General features: G+C 44.0%; 1 protein-coding gene across 8 annotated transcripts in view; it reads right to left on the bottom strand.

The window, feature by feature from the left end:
- Window positions 1-131: 131 nt before the first annotated feature.
- The window catches only part of dmd (dystrophin), a 225,923-nt gene continuing 206,602 nt past the window's right edge, over window positions 132-19,452 (bottom strand). For 5 of the 8 annotated variants that reach the window (XM_076723927.1, XM_076723928.1, XM_076723930.1 and 2 more), the window contains 11 exons: window positions 18,491-18,602; window positions 16,846-16,982; window positions 15,185-15,223; window positions 13,966-14,031; window positions 9,396-9,461; window positions 6,696-6,854; window positions 5,544-5,787; window positions 4,568-4,682; window positions 4,212-4,301; window positions 3,568-3,593; window positions 132-2,508 (listed from right to left, as the gene is read on the bottom strand). In XM_076723927.1, the coding sequence (XP_076580042.1) occupies window positions 3,571-3,593; window positions 4,212-4,301; window positions 4,568-4,682; window positions 5,544-5,787; window positions 6,696-6,854; window positions 9,396-9,461; window positions 13,966-14,031; window positions 15,185-15,223; window positions 16,846-16,982; window positions 18,491-18,602 (1,051 nt within the window). In that variant the 3' untranslated portion in view covers window positions 132-2,508; window positions 3,568-3,570. The remainder of the gene's footprint in view (window positions 2,509-3,567; window positions 3,594-4,211; window positions 4,302-4,567; window positions 4,683-5,543; window positions 5,788-6,695; window positions 6,855-9,395; window positions 9,462-13,965; window positions 14,032-15,184; window positions 15,224-16,845; window positions 16,983-18,490; window positions 18,603-19,452) is intronic. The other 3 variants (XM_076723931.1, XM_076723935.1, XM_076723934.1) reach the window with 3 other exon arrangements.

Below are 19,452 nucleotides of genomic sequence, written 5' to 3'. Positions count from 1 at the left end.
CCACCATATGGCTCAGTTTGGCCCGCCAAATGTTTCTGGTGGTTAAAAAACATTTAGGTAAAATGTACCTTTCACTTATTCTAGTCCTGGTTAAACAGTAAACACAACAAAGAGTGACTCAAAAAGGCCAGTCAAATCAACATAACTGCGTGCTTTATTGATATACAGTAAAGCATTTTATAATACAGTAGTAAGGCATATATTTGGTGGAATCTGATATGTTGTGAAGTATTGACGCGTTATTTGAAAAACGATGTGAGAATGAAACACAAATGTTAGAAATGAAAAAACAACAAAGAAATCCATCAAATTCAGTGTCTGGATTGAAACAAACCCGTTTGGATCATGCTGAAAGAATATGATGCCAAAAACACACAAGTGTACGACGCCGCGATGCTCACCACGGACTTCTCTGAGTGGTTATACATTAAATAAGGATGGAGTTTACTTAGTCACACATGCTAATATCGTAACACCTCACACAGCACAAAACAAAGTAGCTGTTTAACCAAAATGTAACACTCTGCTACAATAAACGCATTCTCCAGACTGAAAACAAATATCTAGTACGTCCCAGGTATGACAGTAGTGCACACGGATTCATCTGTGTAAAATGCTAGTTTTTATAATTGAGTCATATAAATCTATGACGGAGGTGAGAAATGCAGTGAATGCATCCAAACATTCAGATCGGAGGCTCCTACAGTGCACTTGAACATGTAAGGAGCGATATACAGAAAATCTGACATGAATCAATCAGCCAGCAATAATCAATTATTATCAATTAACAATCTGAGAGGCGTGTGGATTGAGTACAGTAGAGAAATTGCCTCCGGACCGGACTTGGACAATTCATACGAGGTAGAGCTTACGTTACCGGGCGTCCTAAAACTCAAAGATTTCTCTGTTAACAGAAAAATTCCTCACAAATAATCTCAACTAGCAGCCTTGTAACACTGTAGTGCTCAGATTCAATTAAAATAACATTCTTTGAAGTTCCTCGAAAAGAAAGCTGTCAGTTTAAAGACCAGTACACAGTGTACTGTGTGTGCTCAACAGGCCCTGAAGACACCTCAGAAGCATCTTGGCGATAAAAATTTCACCACGCAGAACTGAAGGTAAATGTACCTTTAAAACACTCAATATTGGCAGCTTTGATTAAACAAATATTCAATATTTTTCTCCAGAAAGGTAATAAACTACTGAAGATGGTCACAGGTAATACTGATAGACTGGAGCGTGTGCATTAGTTATTGTTCAACATATCAAGAACTGACTTGTCGTGGGGTTTTTACTGCTCAGCCTGTGAAAAAAGTTCTGACTTCTGTGACTTTGGAGGGAGCTTCCCATAGGCTGAGAGAAAACAACCCTGATGACCTCACAGTGATGTCATCAGAGTTACAATGGCTTGATCTTGGAGGCTGACAGAGGCTTGGAAATTAAAAGACACGGGCGTTTACCCGGCAGCAAGGGTCTGAAAGAGTTGCATTGTGGGAAATGTAGGATCCAGTGTGATTTCCCATCATGTGCTAAGTTTTGAAGTGACTCTGTTGACTTGCCTCAGTGTTGAATCAGGCCTATTACAGCACACAGCACACTGTGTTCAAAAGGATTACAGGGATAAAGACTGTTGCCATCGAGATGTTAATAATGGGGGAGATGAACAAACTGACGGATGAATAGATGGACGGATGAGATAATGGATACATGAAGAATTCAAATATAACATGAGGTTTTTAAGCCAAAGCCAAAAAAAAAAGCTGTAATGTAATGTGGAAATTAGGCACCACCACACACACACACACACACACACACGCACACACACACACGCACACACACACACACACACACTCACAGACAACGTACTGTAAAGATCCAGGATGCCTGCATTACCTTGACAGTAGTGTACGCTGTTATAGAAAGACATTTTCCTCTTAGAAAGCACCCTTATGATTACAATCATTCTCTTTTTGATACAAATGTCTGAAATGCTTTAGCTGTTTCCCCAATTACAAAGAGATGGCAAATATTCTACCACACTGAACACACGGATTTGTATCTCATCTCTCTTTGACCCCCCCGCCCCCCAAACCCCACTCTTGTTTTATACAATTGCATAGAAGTTTAAAAACCAGCCTCTGTTAATAATAAAACAACTTCGGGACGTTTTAAGAAACTACTGAAATCTACAAGTTATAATGTTTTTCTTTTGTTTTTTACGCGTCATTGCTGGAACCGCAATCCTTCACAAAAATAGACGTTATATATTCTCTTTGTAAACTGTGTTTCCAATCCAGTTGTTTTGACTAGAAAAGCATGCGACAGGTAGGGAGGGGAGGAGAGGGGGGAGGGGCGGGGCGTGGGGCTGAAGGTTGAGGTGGGGGCGGGATCAGAAGGGCAGGGCCTCGTGCTGTTCGGCGCTCTGCTCGTCTGTCATCACGCTGACCAGTGACTCCATGGCTCGGCCCAGATCGTCGGCCATGTGGAACAAACTGCCAATGCTGGGACCTGGAGAGAGAAGAGGAGGAGACGCTTAGACGAGACAGAAAGGCCGACAGCGACAAGCAGACACATGACGGTAGAAACGGGAACAAGCCGAGGAGTCTACAGCCATGCCAGCCGCTCTGGGACCCATACACAGGCACAACGGCGCTTTGAGCTACATGCTAATGCCAGCGTGGCAACATGCTAACACAGTGTTTAGCAGGTATAATGTTTACCGTGTTCACCAGTATGTTAGCATGTTGCTCATTAGCATCAAACACAAAGTACAGCTAAGGCTCATTAGTTTTATAGGTATTTGGACTTTGACCCGATAAAACCTGATAATCTTTCCAACAGCTGGCAAGATATTTCAGTCTGAACCTGAGTGTTGCCACCCACAGGGCCACACCTCCAAACCCTAGCAGCCTTGTATCAACCCAGAGAGTGGAAGTTCAATATGTACAGGGTTGGTATCTGCACCAAGGAAGCGCCAAGCTCAGCACAGCAGGGAGCGACGGTGATATCTTCAGACTAAGAGCGGTGTGTGCTGGCTAAATCTCAATAAGACATCCGCTGCTGCTGCTGCTGCTGCTGCCCACAAATCTATCCCCCTCATAGTTAAGCCTCAGAAACACCAATGACAGCTTTTATCACCTGAAACTGTGGCTGAATCTTCCTGTGTGTGCGCGCCACATTGTGAACTGACATTTTCAACACATCATCTAATCCTGCATGCACAGAGATGTCTGCACACATCGCAGGTTACAAAGCTACAGCGCTAACTCGACTCCCTGCTGTGACCAACAGAGCGGACAGGAAAGGGAAAGGAAATCAAACACAGGGAAGGAGGGAGGACAGGTATTTGGTGTTTTTCCCACTGCATGACTGTACTGTGGCGCCATAATGCCCCTCTGCTGTATGTTTTCTGCACATGTACTTGCTGCAGCAGCCTCATTATTACGCCAATTATTAGATTTCTCCCGAGACTTCATGCGCATGGTGCTTGCATGCAGTGAAAATTCTCCTTCGAGGAGGGGAAACGGGATGAGGAGGCGGAGAGGGAGAGAAGGTTGAGCCACTAACCTCTCATGGGTGTCCCCTTCTCCCTCCTGGCTCACGGAGAACAAGAGGAAAGGAAGTAAAGAAAGGAAGAAAAGAAGAAGAAGAAAACAGTCAGCCTTGTGTTGGTAACGGAAGAAAGAAAGAGGCGTGAGGGGCTTTTATCTGAGTGTTCATCCTCCCTGCGACTGACGATGGTTTGTTCCTGAATACACATATGATGTTACCTCCACCTGTAGCTGATGGCTTTAGAGACATGTGTACATTATATGATGCTAAGTTTACTGTATCTGATGAAGTACACAAGCTGAGTAAAAATCCAGAGGACAGAGCTCATTATCACACACACACTCACACACCTGCTCTCCATTCTTTAGGCTACAGTTACCTAGAAATGCTCATCTTTCTGCTAATTAGCTGAGTTACACTTTTAATGAGATCAAAGCTGCAAACTTTCCTCTTCCCTCTGTTTTGAACGCCTGAAGGAGCGCTTCACCTAAAAGGGTTCATTCAAAAACATATTCTTATCCTTTCAGGGGAAAAAACAAGACTGCATTCATTGTCTTATATCTGATTTCAGATCAGTTATTCTGTCGGCTCCTTCAAAATTTCAAGTATCATCTATTATGCTATTGTATTCGAGACAAGCTGGTGTTAGTGTTTCATACCCTGGCTATGAGGGAAAGAATTGTTGAGCTGTTCCATCACTTCCTCCAGCCCAGATGCATCTTGGGAAGGGCTGGACAGCTCATCGTCACCTGAAAGAGGAAGCAGATGAAGTGTTTCCACGCTGCTTCTGGTCGCTGAACTGATGCCCAGTCACATTGTTTATGCACACCAACATGATGAAGCAGTGCACTGAGTCCGGTGTAGAACAATAACAGCGTGGTCTCTACAAGCTGTGAAAGCAGACATCTCTGCTTACATCTCTATTTATAGCCGGCATGCTTTTAAAAGGGTGGATGCAAATTAAAGGATATACGTGGGAGTGTGTGTGTGTGTGTGTGTGTGTGTGTGTTCTTACCCATTGTATCAGTAGTCTGGCTGGCGGCCACGCGGAGCAGAGGGAGGGAGGAGTCGGACCGCTGAGAGGAGGTGGAAGGAGAGGACAGAGCTGTGCCGTTCACCTTGGAATCAGTCTGACACACACACACACACATACACACACACACACACACACACACACACACACACATTAGATACAAAACAAATTGGCAGCCGTGCCGCACAGCTTAATTAGAGGAGTCGAAAGTGAAGTGTGTGTGTGGGACCGAGGAGTTGGCCTGATCCCCTGTCAGCTGTTACTGGCAGGCAGACTGTGGAGGAGCTGCCTCAGCCTCAGCTCACTGGTGGGAAACTTCACATCAACTTTGCTTTTTTTTTTAATCCTGGACACTAGCTGAGCTCTGTGAGGGGCTGCTGCCTTGCTCAAGGGCAGTCAAAGGCAGCTTTGTTATGATTTTAAATACACAGTCTGGTGAGAGATCTGAAGCGGCTTTACTCTAAAACTCGCCCACACTCACTCACTCACTCACTCTTCACTGCTGTTAAACCACTGCAGAAGAAGACGATCAAAATGATGGAAACCATGATGGAAATATGACGTTTACGCTTGCATCTTGTATTGATGTGAGGACGGTTACAGTCAAACAAACGAGCTCTCCCTGCTGTCAGGAGGGTCACCGTCAAACCCGTGTGTGTGTGTTTATTGCCTGCCTGTGTGCTTTGCTATGTACACATCCTCGTGCTGCGTCATACTTCCAGCGGGCCACTGCTTCAAATGTTTGGTTGAATTACTCATTTCTGTCTAATAAGCGACGACAGGAGACCCTTCAAAAAGCGCAGCCTTGGGGGCCATGACCACCTTCATCATCCGCTGGGTTTGACATGATATGGGTCAAAATCGTCACATGGTTTCCACACGATGTTGAGTGCTAATGTTTTGACCAAGCGCTGAGGTATGTAACAGGTGTTCATGGACAGAGTCAGCGGACGTGTACCTGCTCCAGCAGCTGTCTGAGCCGGTGCAGTTGGGACTCCAGCTGTTTGTTGTGGTCCTCCAGTATCTGCATCCGGGCCTCCAGGCGGCCTTTGTGCTGCCGCAGCAGTTTGGCCTCGGCGATGAGCTCGGCGTCGCGCGCGCTCTGCGGTGACACCGGGAGCATCTCCGGGGGTGACGGCAGCGGGGACAGGCCCTTCCTGTCGTGGGCCTTCTTCAGACGGTCGTACTCAGACTGTAGCTTCCTGCAGTGAAGGCAGAGGAGCGAGACTCTTAATCTGACACACGTGTGTTTGACTGATTACAGAGGGGAAGCTGGGTCACTGCAGAAACAGCGTGGATATAAACAAAACTGCAAACATCCATCAGTAACAGCCATCCCCCGTGCACGAGGCAGTCACTTTTTATCTTTCCCCCCAAGTTTAAACAATATCCCCTTGTTGGAATGAGAGCGAGGGCTGAGAGGAGGAAGCACATCAGGAGGAACAGAACACAGGACAGTGTCTGCTGAAGGCGTCAGATACACGCAGTTCACAGCCACAGTCATTACTGATTCATATTTTAGGACATTTGTATTCGTGGACTGATGAAATACAAGGCAAGAGAGGAGGACACTGGTACTTGGCTGCCCTGACAAAGTGAATTTTTACGGGGGTTGAAAATTTGTATAATTTAATTCTGGACATTTTCAGAACCTGCTAAACCCTGTCAGATAAACACATAAATCCAAGCTTGCACTTGAAATAAACATGCAAATTAAAACCGTGGTTTGTGTGGCCGGTTGGAGAAGACTGGAAAATAAGGCGACATGTAACCCAAACATCTTTAAAAAGAGGGATTTCTGTCTAACTGGCAGAAGTGAAGAAGCTCATTTCAGCCCGATCGAGCTGGCACTTCATGGTGGAGGAGTTTGTGCATCGCTCTGACCTTGGGAGTCGAATCAAAATGAGAACCCAAAGCCTCTGAAGAGCCCAAATATACACATTCGTATAGAGCATTGGTTGTAGAAACGTGTGAACCTTTAGGAACCTGTCCAGCTCTTTGTTACTGGTGCAAAATCAGGACAGTTTAACAGCTCATCCTGTTGGAGTCAGTGCTCCGTTAAGGTTTGACGATGCAGCCGACACGAGATGAAGACGGACTGTTCTCTGACCTGTTCTCCTGCTCCAGGTCATTGAGGACCCTCTCCAGCTCTCCTTTCTCCTCCGTTTCCATGGAGATGAGGATCTGGGCGGGGCTGCGGGGCTGGCTGAGAGGAGAGCCTTGGTTCAGAGACTGGCAGTAGTGCTGGATCAACATGTGCTCGTCATCGCTGCAAACGCACGCACACACGGCGCACATGCCCACCAATGATGGGCAGACGTACACACACATTCACATCAGCACAGGAACACCAGTGCATGTATGCACACGCACACACACACACACAGACACACACACAAACACACACACAAACACACACACACATACACAAAGACACACAAAGGAAGATAAAGAAAAAGAAAATCAGCAAGTGAATGAAACCGCAGCAGTGAGCAGGTCTGCACCACAGAAGAAGAATCTAAAACACAGAGTGGACAGAGAGAGGTCCAGAGCTGTCATCTTTACGACACGTTTGTCCTCAACGCCGTCTGCAACGCCGGATTTTCGGAGGGATTCGATTGGCCAAGCTCCGCCAACTCTGACCGATCACACGCGCGGCCCGCAGTGTTTTGGAGGAGTTTAATTAGGCCAGGTATTTGGATGGCGCTGCGTTCACTGCACTGCTTTGAGCCCAGCCCAATCTTCCACTCTGAATACTAAAGGAGCTGCAGATACGAGCTGTTTGAAAACAACAAATCTCCTTTAAGACGACGGCTGACTTGAAAGTAAAACTCATTATGGTAGGAGTGTGTAGCTCTCAGCTCGGGTTAAAAATAGCCTCTCGATGCTTCCTGCTCATCTTATTCACTTTACCAACCACGCTTCATGTTGAAAGGTGTGCGTTACACCGGAGCCGTATTTAACTTTGCAATTTTAATCACAAGTTTATCTTGCAGGTCATTTCAGGTCGTTCCATGTGCATCTATTATACTTTCAGCTTTATTCTCCCTCAAGGGAAATTTGTCTTCCAGCCACATTAAATATATAATACAAATTGACTTGCACGTAAGATACATAAAACATACTAACATACATGCATCTGTTTTCTGTGCTCATCTGTCGAATACGTTCAGATTTTATAACTAAAACAATGATTTTCTTTGTGGCTTGTTGAAAATATGTAATATAATTGTTATTTAAGTAAAATCAGAAAACATCTGGTGTCACTTTGACAAAATTTCACATCTTGTTTTTAGGGATGCTGCAAAAAATGTATTATAAAGTGGGGTCTTGACAAATACAGGTCTTTGACAGACAGGAACAGTCTGTATAACCAAAGATATCATCAAGTTGCATTATGGGAATTGAAGGATCCAGTGGTTTTGGGGTCTCATGAGGATAGCTCGGCCTCGACTGATTTACTTTCATTTCTCACTCCTCGATACAACTTTATACAAGTTAATATCAAACTGATGGAAAACTTCTTTAATCGCTTAATAACTTTATGAAATATTAAAAATAATATACATGATTTGTTGATTGGTTGTTGATTTCTGTATCAGTGTTTTTTTTCTCTGTCTGAATTTCTGTGCAGCAGAGTTGGAGTCAGCGTGCTGCAGGAGATGAATAACACACTAAATGATCTGGACTCATCAACTGACGGGTGTAAACAGGATTTACGAGTTTCAGGGCATCTGGAGGCTCTGGCTGTTAAAAATCACCGTTGCAGGGGTTTCAGCAGCTTGACTGTGAGCAAAAACAAAACCGACTTTTGGAGCGCACAGATGTTGCTGGCTGTCACTGAAATTCAAATGGAGAAATAAAGCAGCAGCATTTCAAAGTGCAGAATAGATCCATTTCAATAATCACCATCTGTGGAGTAAATCTGCATTTTTTTTTTTAAGTAGCATGAGCACTGAATTTGCACTGCTGACCAACAGGAAGCCCTCTTGACTCTTGTTTAACCTCCTCTGTCGGAGCAGAAAGAGCTGCTATCACAAACACGTCTGCTGAACAAACCGTGTCAACTTATTATCCCATTAGCAAGTCAGCTAACTGTCACTTAGCTAACTCGCTCGGAGAACCTTTCCCGCCACCGTTAATTCTGAATAAAATGTAAATATGTGACGTGCTGACTGGCAGCTTGTCTGCATGTTAACGAAGGCGTGTGGAGGCGTTCTGCGTTGCCTTTTTCTGGTGAGACCTTAATGCTTCAGAAGCCAAAGACATTCAATATGATTACAACGATTTTGATGATGACTAGTTTTCTGTTCCTCTCTCTGTACCAAGCAAACCATCTCGTTTAAAATAATCCTTTGTACTAAACACAACACTTTTTAAAGAAAGGGGATCAGAGAAAGCGAAAGCATAGTTACAGTGATGAGTTTAACAGATGAATATCAGACCTACTCATACTCTCATTACTTGGGATGCAGGGATTTTGTTAACGAGCTGTATTTATATCCCAATTATAATCACCCAGGGGAAATCTCATCCCCGGGGACACTATGAACACAAGATGTGCTGATATCACCTGGTAATATAAGGAATACAGGGATATATTTGTATGGGATATGATGATGCAAACAAGAATAACACCACTTCATGAGCCTGTATTCAGAACACTGAGCACATGTAAACACTGTCACTGACGTATATCACAACCAGCCAATGGAAAACAAAGAAGACAGAGCCAGATCACACACAGCGAGCCAATCCGTGAGTGAGGAGGTTGGCAAAACAAAAGAAACAAACAAAAAGCGGTTCTCACATGCTCTCATTGGGTGAGATACTGTCATTCAGATAAGAGCCATTACGATTCTCCATTTCTGCTAACCTGCGGAGGGGGAAGAAACAGAGCAGTCAGTCCCAAAACCAAAAGGTTGAGCAATTAGCAGATTCTAGAGGGAAAATACGGATATGATTGTGGCTCTTCAGGGTGTAATCTAAAGTGCAGATTGATATGAAAACTCGTTAGGTCCTGTCATGGGTTATCTAACTTCCAACCAACTCAATGAAGGCTGGTTTTCACAGAGTCAGTGCTTGAAAGGGGAGGAAAAAAATGAGGCCTGGTGTCTCCAGTTACACTAATTATGTGCAAACAGCAGCAGGAATAATGGAGAATTTGGTGAAGCACATACTGGTGGGTTGTTTTTGTTGAGACTGTTGGAGTTCCTCTGTGTTTGGCGCATGTTGTTATCATTTTATCCTGAACAGATGAAATGTTTGACACCCACACACTGTGTGCAGCCCTCTGTCTATTGCCTCGCCACTTTATTTTATAGTGTTTACAACCGATGCACTACAAACTGAAGCTCCATCGTCAGTATCTGGCCTCTTTATGTTTTATACAAGTTGGCTTGTGTTGCCTTGAAAGCTGCCTTATAAAAGAGGCAGTTGGCAGACCTCTAACACTTAATACTGCTATCTGCTTTTCAATTTTATATGACTCACTTGTGTAACTGCCTTTTTAACTGATTTACTGTAGTTGATGTGGGAAGAAGAGGAGTCTCAAATTGTATTATAACATATGCGAAGCACAGGGAAGCTGCATTCGTACAGAAGAGCTAAGGGTCAGACCAGGGATCGTTTGATAGACACTGGTTTCTTTAAAAATGTAATACGACATTTTTTTTATTATTATTCAGTAAATGGAGTAATTAAACAAATTTGCTTCTTTTGCAAAGAGTTAGATGACAAGATAGATAAAACTTATGCCTGCAGAGCTGAAGCCAGGAGTCGCTTAGCTTAGCCTAGCATAGAGACTGGAAACAGGAGTAGAGAGCTAGCTTCAGACTTGAAGCTAAGCAAAGCTAGCCATCGTCAGACTCTACAATGAGACAAGAGAGTAATATTAATCTTAAACTAGTAGTAAAGTAGTATCATTTGAGAAATACTTTGAATTTTGTCGAAATTGGCTATTTATTGTCTTGTCTGTATGCTACATATAGGCTAGAGCAGAAGTTCATTAGCTTAGCTTAGCATAAAGGGGAAACGGCTAGTCCAAAGTTGAAAAATATGCCTACCAACGTCTCCAAAGCTAATTAGCGCTGTTGTATCTCTGCTGTACAAAGGAACGAGCTTGGCTTTACTAAGACTTAGTGCTGTAATCATCCATTGTTCTGACTGCAGATTTAAATATTGCGAATCGCTGACAGGTGCGACGTCTCCCAGTTGGTAAAAGAACCACAAAGCAGTTGACAGTTACCTTGAAATAAAATCCAATGTTGACTCAGTTGATTCAGCTAATCAATATGTAGCTGTTAATGAACTGCTACATATGTAACACGAGCAAAGCAGCTAATTTAGGCTGTTTATCGGGTGTGACGACAAGGCTAGCTGCCCCCCCGGCTTCTCGTCGTTATGCTAAAAGCAAATCCCTTGCTGGGTCTAGCTCCATATTTAGCCTCCAGACATGAGAGTGGCATCAATTTTCTCCTTTCAAACCAAACAGATGCAGTCCTAAACGATTCCTTTAAACTACCTCCAGTCATTTACAGATAGATAGATAGATAGATAGATAGATAGATAGATAGATAGATAGATAGATAGATAGATAGACAGGACTTTATTGATCATGCTAGATAGCACTGGAGGTAAGTGAGAAAATGTAATCTGTAATTTGGTTGAACTGATCCTTTAAGAGGAGAAAACAAACCAAAAAAGCCTGATATTATCTTTGAAGAAACCAGTGTCTTGGCCATTTAGACGGGCCTTTTCAACAAACCTCCCGGCTGCGCTCCTTCGACACAAAGATTTAAATTGCCTCGTCACTATCTCCACCGGATCAGTTTCCTGGTGGCTGGAGTGCCTGCCCAAAAAAGTAGAGAGAGATTTTGGGCTTTATCAGCATCCAAAAAAATAAAAAAAGCTCGATGCTTGGCAGCGAGCGTTTAAGCAGATGGACTGTGACAGACTGGCATCTGCCCAGGCCGGTGCGTTTGTACTTATAAGCTGCTGCACGCTACAGAAACAAGCGATAACCCCGCGGTCTGGGGGCCATCAGCTCCCTCCAGGCTTAATTATGTTACTTCTTCGCCCTACCACCTTCCTTTAATCTGCTAGATGGTATCTGGAATCTGCCAGATCTCGACGCTCTGGGGGCTGAGAGCACAGGGCTGGAGGGGATGAGTGTGACTCAGCATGTGCGTCCGTCAGCGCGTGCTGCTATGTGTTTATGTATTTGTGTGTGTGTGTGTGTGTGTGTTCGCCTGAGGCAGCAGTGAGTGGTGTCAAACACTCTCTGGCAGGGATCAAAGACCGGGCCTGTGGCTCCGACCTCACGCTGACTCCGCTGAGGGATGCCAACAGTGCCCGGCTGACTGATTGGAGGACCGATTGATCGACTGCTTTGATTGACTCATTGTTTGATTGATTTGACTGCTTCTTGTCCCTCAGCGGTGGGTTTTTTTTTTTGGGGAGCGGTTAGGATCACTGCAAAATGAAGGAACACTGAAATGTTTTGGTGAATAAGCTCTGATTGACTCAGTGTGGCACCACGACGATATTGATGGCTTTTCTCTCCCTGGGTTCAGTATTGATGAGGTTTTCGAGCGCACATGCTGGCGCACTGGATGGTGCAAGCAACATCTCAGATGCATTAGCATACGCATACACTGGCCTCGCACTGCAGAGCGCTTATTCACCAAAAAGTCAATGCATCGCTTTATCATGAGTACAGATTCAGTTTGTACTGTATGCAAAGGGATATCTTGACATTTTAGTTCAGCCTCATACTATTCATCACTTTCATTATCACCTGCCTGACAAATCATTCTAGCATATTCAGCATTTAAACTAATGGTGCTGCTGGCTGTACACTTTAGATGTAAGTCCTGCTTTTCTTTGATAATATGTTTCAGGAAAGATAGAGACTTTGACATAAAATGGCACTCAAACGCACTTTGTCAAGGTATCCCATTCTCCATCTTTAAATAATCAACGATCGTGCATCAACTACTTTCAAACACTGACATATACAGCCATAAATATCTGGAGCGTTGATGTGGAATCAGTCGTTTTAGCGGTTAAAGGTACAGGAAACTCACAGTTGTGACTGAATATGCATCAGTTTCTTTATTCACATTTCGTCCACAGTCTTCCTCTCCTGTCCCTTTGTTTCCTGGTTCAAACTGTGGGTCTTACAACAGCTTTCTCGTGTTCTGGCACATGGAAACGGGTCCAAATAGTAACTGCATTTACATTGCTGACCTCTTGACTTACTCCTCAAACATACTTTTAGCTGACTTTTCAAACGTTCAAGTAGCTCATTTCAATGACAAAAAAAAAGGTTTGTTTGTGGCAAGAATTTCTGCAGAATATGACAAAAACAAACCTCTCCTTCCTCCTTTTCTGCCCACAACACACAGCTAATAATTGTTATTGTTTATTATTCATGTATTTGTCCACAACTATAACTCCATTGGTGGACATGCATAAGTGGAGGCTGCTGCATAAGCAGATGATGAATGATGGCAGTTATAATAATATAAAATACGTCTTCCTCTGGGGAGTTAGAACTGTTGGAAAATACCGCAATAAACACTTTAAAATGGCCTAATAGTTGCTTACAATATACTGTCCCTACAGAACAAGTTGATATGGAGGAGGTTTCCTGTACTTTTAACTCATCTTCAGCGGATTATAGAAGATACAGGACATCAATTGGCGTCTATATTAATTATTATGCCAACAAGAAGCAAGAACAGACTGTATATGACATGTGACTGAAAGGCAGGTTCACATCTTCATGTTAATCAAAGCGTTTAACGATACTGCTCATACTTCATTACTGAAATAGACTCACTGGGTTGCGAACAACTAAAACAAAGTCCATCTGTCACTTGCACATGAGTTTCTTGGGTAGGTGGTGAAGCTCTCGCTAGATGGGAATAATCCTGCTCTGAGGCGAAAAACAACTCTAATTTGTGACTAACGCCACAAAGCTCTTTCATGATCAACTTTTCGATTTATTAAGTGCAGCGAACATGAGCATGGTGACCGAAAGTTCCCCAGAACTGCGTCAGCAAAGAATTAGGGCAACCGATCCCCTGTGAGTTAACGGCTGCTTGAACACAGAGAGGGGAAAGACAGGCATCCCAATGCAGGAAGTGTGCTGTACTTTATCATTTTCTCCAAATTCATTATTCCAAATCACATCAATCAACATGTTTCTGGTGTCTGGGAGAGCTCTCTGGAGGAGCCATTATCTGTAGCGCTCGTAGGGCTGAGGGTAGCAGTGGGGAATGCAAAAAGTGGAGCACAAGGAAGGTTACTTCCTGTTCGCAACACTGTGAGTCTACGCTGCGAGGAGCTGCTGCTGAATGCAGATAGCGTGTTACCGGTTGGCGTAGTGCTCGATCCGAGTGTGCGTGTCGTCATGCGAGAGCTGAGGGGACGATCCGGGCCTGCGACAGAGGGAGAAACAGACAGGAAAAAGAGAGATTCATGAATCCAACCAGGAGGGACTCATTAAACCCAACGCACACACACACACGTGCACAAGCCGCATGAATGCACAGGAGAGCCATGAGCGGAGCGACAGTATGAGGCACAGATGTGTGGCGGTGTGAAATGCTCTGTAAATAAGCTCCCCGCTTGTATCCTGCACTCCCGGCTTGGAATACATTTGCCTGCACTTCAAAAGACGCGTCAGATCTGAGATGTCACACCTCGTCTTCTGAGGGAAAGATCAGTGTTTTGACATCATTAACCAGAACTCTCCCAGGATCCTAACAACTTTCCCTGCAGTGTTTTAGTCCTTGAGAAATTAAGGTCTGACTTTAAAATCCCGAAAACTTCCTTTTGCAAGGGCACCTTGACGGTTGGAAGTTTTATCTGCCAAGAGCCCAAATAGACGAGTTTTCACCACAAAGTAAAGGTGGATGAAGAATAAAAAATGCCAGGATAATACGATTCATTGTGTTGTTGAACATATAGCACTGTGGTACATCACCAGCACCTGCAGCAGAATGATGATTCATCTGAGTATACGCTTTAATGTCATACTGGAAGATAACCAGTGCTTTAAAGCCGCTGAACACTGTACTTTTCTAGTAGCTTAGGTGGAGTAGCTAGACATAAGTACATATTAACTCTGCAAGACAACCCTGGTGTTTATAAGCCAGCAATGCAGCAGCAGTATTATAATGTTCAGTGGTGACGCAGCACTGAGAAGTGAAGTGGCGTCTGCCTCTTAACTGGACAGAAATGGGCTCAAAATCATTGTTAAAAGAGCTTAATTAAGTGATAATTTGAGGTTTTTACTGGCCGGGATACTTTTCATGTTCACAGTCGGAGTCAGGAGTGACTCACCCTGAATCACAGACCTGCAGGGTGATGTGGGGTCAAGCAGCAGCAGCAAGAAGCTGTGAGACGTAAACCCACCAGAGCTTCAGACGAAATGACACTACACAACGAGTGTGAAATGGGCGGAGGTGAGTGAGCGAGTGTGTCTGTGCGAGCAAGAGAATATTTCAGCATGACACTGATAGAAAGTGAATGTACAAGTTCAGTGTGTGTGTGTGTGTGTGTGTGTGTGTGTGAGAGCCAGGTACTCACGCATGGTCTACGGGCCAGAAGTTGATCAGAGTGACAGGACTGCAAGACAAAAAAACGTGAGATGAGGACACAGGAAGTGGGAGGACACTGCACAGCAAGGCATGATGGGAGCTGTAGTATGGAAGGCAGTGCATGGTGGGAGGTGGGGAGTGGGGGTCGGGATGCCAGACTGGCACAAACAAGACAGTGTGATACAATATGAGTTATAGAGCACAGGCGCGCGCACACACACACACACACACACAAACACCAGCACTATTGATAAGGAACTGATTATTTATTGAGCTGTCACATTTTCATTAATCAAACAAGCAGAACTCAAAACCATCTCAGGTGTGACAAAACACTCATGTGACGCCAGGTGTCAAACCTTAATGCGCGCATGCACTTGCAAGTGAGTGTATTTGTCTTCCCAACACACAAACACAATATAAAAGGATGTGTGTTTGTGTGTGTGTGTGTGTGTGTGTGTGTGTGTGTGTGTTGTTGCACTGCAGAAGGACACACACTGCGTGCGCGTGTATTCCGTGTGTGCGTTTTAACAGTCTCACATTAGCTTCAACCTTCAAGCCCGTCATTCATCACTTTGAACTATAAAGCTTTTACAAGATTGTGTGTCGTTGTGTTTCTTCTTCTTGGCCTTGAATGAACGATGGTGAGACATTCATCACTCCTCTGGAAGTGCCGATACCTCCATTATTACTGACTGCGTTTCCTCCGGCCAATAGTCGTATTAGAGGTTATTTAGATTTCCATTATCATCAATATTCATGATGGATTGACTGAAACATCAGCATCTTAGCTTAGCTTAGTTTACAGGTGGCGTGAGTCTCTCAGTTCTCTTTGTCCCACATCTGAAGTATCGGTTGATGATATCATTGGGGGTGGGGCCAAAAAAGTCACATGTTCTTATTTTATGTATCCGTCCATAATTAACACTTGAGAGCTGTGGGGTCCGAGCCAATCCTCCAAGGACCCCGCTTATCTCTCCTGTCATATACAATAGCAGTGCCTCGCTCAGATTGGCTGGCTTGGAACAGTTGGACACTTTTGCCAAATTCGCTCATTCACTTTCTTTGGCGAGAGCGGCGCTGGGACTATTCCTCGGCTCTGAGCGGACTCCAGCAGTGAGTTGTCCCAGAAAGTTCAAATGTAGCCTAGTTTCAGCTGAATCTCTGACTCAGGATGCAGTTCATGACCTATTGAGGTTGCACCAGCTCAGATTTCAATTATTAAGGGATCCTTATCAAAAATGTTTGTGTTTGACTCTTAAATATTGAAATCAATCAGGTTCTAGTCATGACTCTAAATTAGGAATATGCGTTATAAATTCTGTGTTTTTTCTCTGCTTCTTGGCTCTTTAATGGTCTCGGCCTTACTCACATCCCTCAACAATGAGAAGCATCAAACACGGGCTCGATATGGATAAACAAACTAAATGTGTAATGTGTAGGCAGCAAACACCAATTCTGAACACACACACACCGCTGCACAAACACCATCACGGCTAAATCTGTTATCAAACCATGGCTACACTCTGAACTGTGAGACTTATGAGTGTTTGAGTGTGTGTCCTCCAATTCAGGTCACATTAGTGGGAGTGTCTCTCAGCCTGCGATGAAACCTGTTTGTGCTTGTGTGCATCTGTGCGAGGGACTCACGTTTCCATGTTGTCTCCCTCTAGGATGGTCTGGACAGGCAGGTAGCCCATGCGCGGGTGTTTGGCGAAGTAACGCTTGGTCCTGAACTTGTTCTTCAGCACCTTGGCAAAGTCCCTGACGTCCTCCCCTGATGTAGTCTGGAGAGAGACGGGGCACAAAGGTGGCTTTGTTCACTCATGGGAGTGGGGCACAAACACACACACACACACACACACCTTTCAGTCCACGCCGCTCATTTATCTCCAGCTCTTTTGCCTTTATTCACACATCCAGTGAGCGAAGTTAACGCCCTCATTCTCAGGTCTGAGTGTGTCATTACAGTTACGAGACAGAGGAACACATTTATGACTGTCAGCTGAAGCTTCAGCGTCTTTATTTCAGCCCTGGGCCTGTGCTTAACAAATCAGTTTGGCCCTCTAGATGTGAAATAAATGTAGGTTCACTGCTGCACCAGCAGGTGGATAGTATTTGTTATGTGATTTGGCAAAAAGTTATTTCATGCCCTCTTTAAAGTTTCCTCTGTGGGCCTGCTGTAAAATTCAATGGCTTTTCCATGACTCTCTGTTATTATGTCAGAGATTATGTATGACCCAAAATATGTTGTTCCCTTCCTGGTGCAGCAGGTCTGCAGTGAAGCTGGGTTTAGTGGAGAGAAATACAACTGAAATACTGTGATACATAAGTGAATCAGTGAGTGAATCATTTGTAAAATCTCTTAATATTCTCTGACTTTCCCTTCACATCCTCCACGGTTTAAAGTTACAATAGCAGCAGAACAAAATATAAACAAAACACTAAAATATTATTGTCTTACAAAGCTGTAGCTAACAGGTAACGGTGTTTTGAGTTGCGGTCGTGTCCACCTGGTAATGTCAGACCAATATTCTGTCTCTTTTTAGCTCAGTTTTTGTTCTCCACCAGCTCCTGAGAAAAATATCTGGCTCTTTAGCTGCTAAATGCTTCGCTAGCTAGTCGCTAACTGTGCCTGACTGCTGTTTGATGCTGAGCAGCTAGTGTAGAGTAGCTTATCAGAGCTTTTTATCTAAAAACAGCTTAGCCTGGCATAAAGAAAGGAAGATGAAACAGCTAGCCTAGCTTACTCCAAAATGTAAATAATCAGCCTCCCAGCATCCACACATTTTACCGATTCTCGTTAGTCATTGTTTCTTGGACTTGTAAACAAACAGTCATGTAAAAATGAAATGTCGCTGAGCTAATTGCTTGTTTGCCCTTTCTTCATCTTGTTGTCCATTTCTTTTCTTATTCCTGACATTTTATCGGACAAAGAATGTGTGTAAACGCTTGAATTTAATTGGAGTTATTATCTTGCATGAGTGACTGAAATATACATGATCACCGCACCACTAAATTGACGGCTTGTTGCAGGTGTAGCAGCTGAGATACGATGTATAATGGTTGGAAAAGCATCCGCACTCCCCACTCTGTTCTACATTAACGTACTGAGGGAAGCTTTCGCACAGCTTGCACAGATCTGAGTGTGCGGGTGCTTTTCACTTCATAACCAGAGGAAGAAAATTATTTGACAGCGAGTCTGGCACCTTAAAATTCACATCTTCACCGTTTTCATTTACATGTCATTTACACATTGCAGCAGGAACATATATATATATATATATATTCATACCGGAGTGCAGTACTCGACCATGGGGTACTGCATCTTATGTCCCTTAGCGACACGACCGGAGAAGAAGCAGCTTTGGCAAATGTCATAGTTGAAATGTTTCAGGCTCCGATATCTGGGGAGAGAGACAGAGGGAGAATGAAGGAAGGAGGTCAAGAAAGCAAAGGAAACAGACAAAAAGAGGAGGAGAGCAGAGAGGTGGGAGAAGCAGAAACAGAAAAGGAGAGAATCAATAAACGAGGGAAATTTACGGCTCTGTTTTCTTCACTGTAGGACTAGTTAAAATCCTTTCAGCCCAGAACCTAAATGAGAAATTTATTCTCTGGCCCTGGGACTCTTCATTAAAATTAATCACCGCTCTCATCATGAAGGGGCCCACCAACAACAGAGCAGACACACCTGCCTTCATGGGTCCCAACCTTCATTTAAAGAAAGAAAGAAAGAAAACCTCCTGGCCTTCACGAGGATTCTGAGGGTCGAGGTTACAAAAATGACTGCAGTTCTGTCATTATAATCATATCATCCATCATTCATATATGCAAGTGGCCTGTTTTACTGCCCTGCTGCTGCTGTTGAATTAGATTAAGGTGACAAATAGGTTCACAAGCTCTTTCACAGCCAGAGCTCGACTCTGGTGACAGAGAGCAATCGCACTGATCAAATGAGTGAGGCTAATGTGTTTGTACTGGAATGATAAGCCCAAACAAAGGGCTTTTTAGCCTTGCATGTGTAATGTACAGGCTCACAACGGGCTCAGTGCAAAAACATCTGGAGACAGTGTCAGAGGCTGAACTTAGGCACAGTGGCACTCTGAGCTGAATGCTAACATCAGCGTTCAAACATGCTAACAATGCTAACATGCCGATGTTAGACTTGTTAACCGTTTTAGTTTGGCGTGTTAGCATGCTAACATTTGTTAATTAGCACTAAAAGTAAAGTGCGGCTGAGGCTGATGAGCGTGTTGT

This window comes from Chaetodon auriga, chromosome 23, assembly GCF_051107435.1.
Source record: "Chaetodon auriga isolate fChaAug3 chromosome 23, fChaAug3.hap1, whole genome shotgun sequence".
Classification (NCBI taxonomy): Eukaryota; Metazoa; Chordata; class Actinopteri; order Chaetodontiformes; family Chaetodontidae; genus Chaetodon; species Chaetodon auriga.
This window is presented reverse-complemented; position numbering and strand designations above follow the sequence as displayed.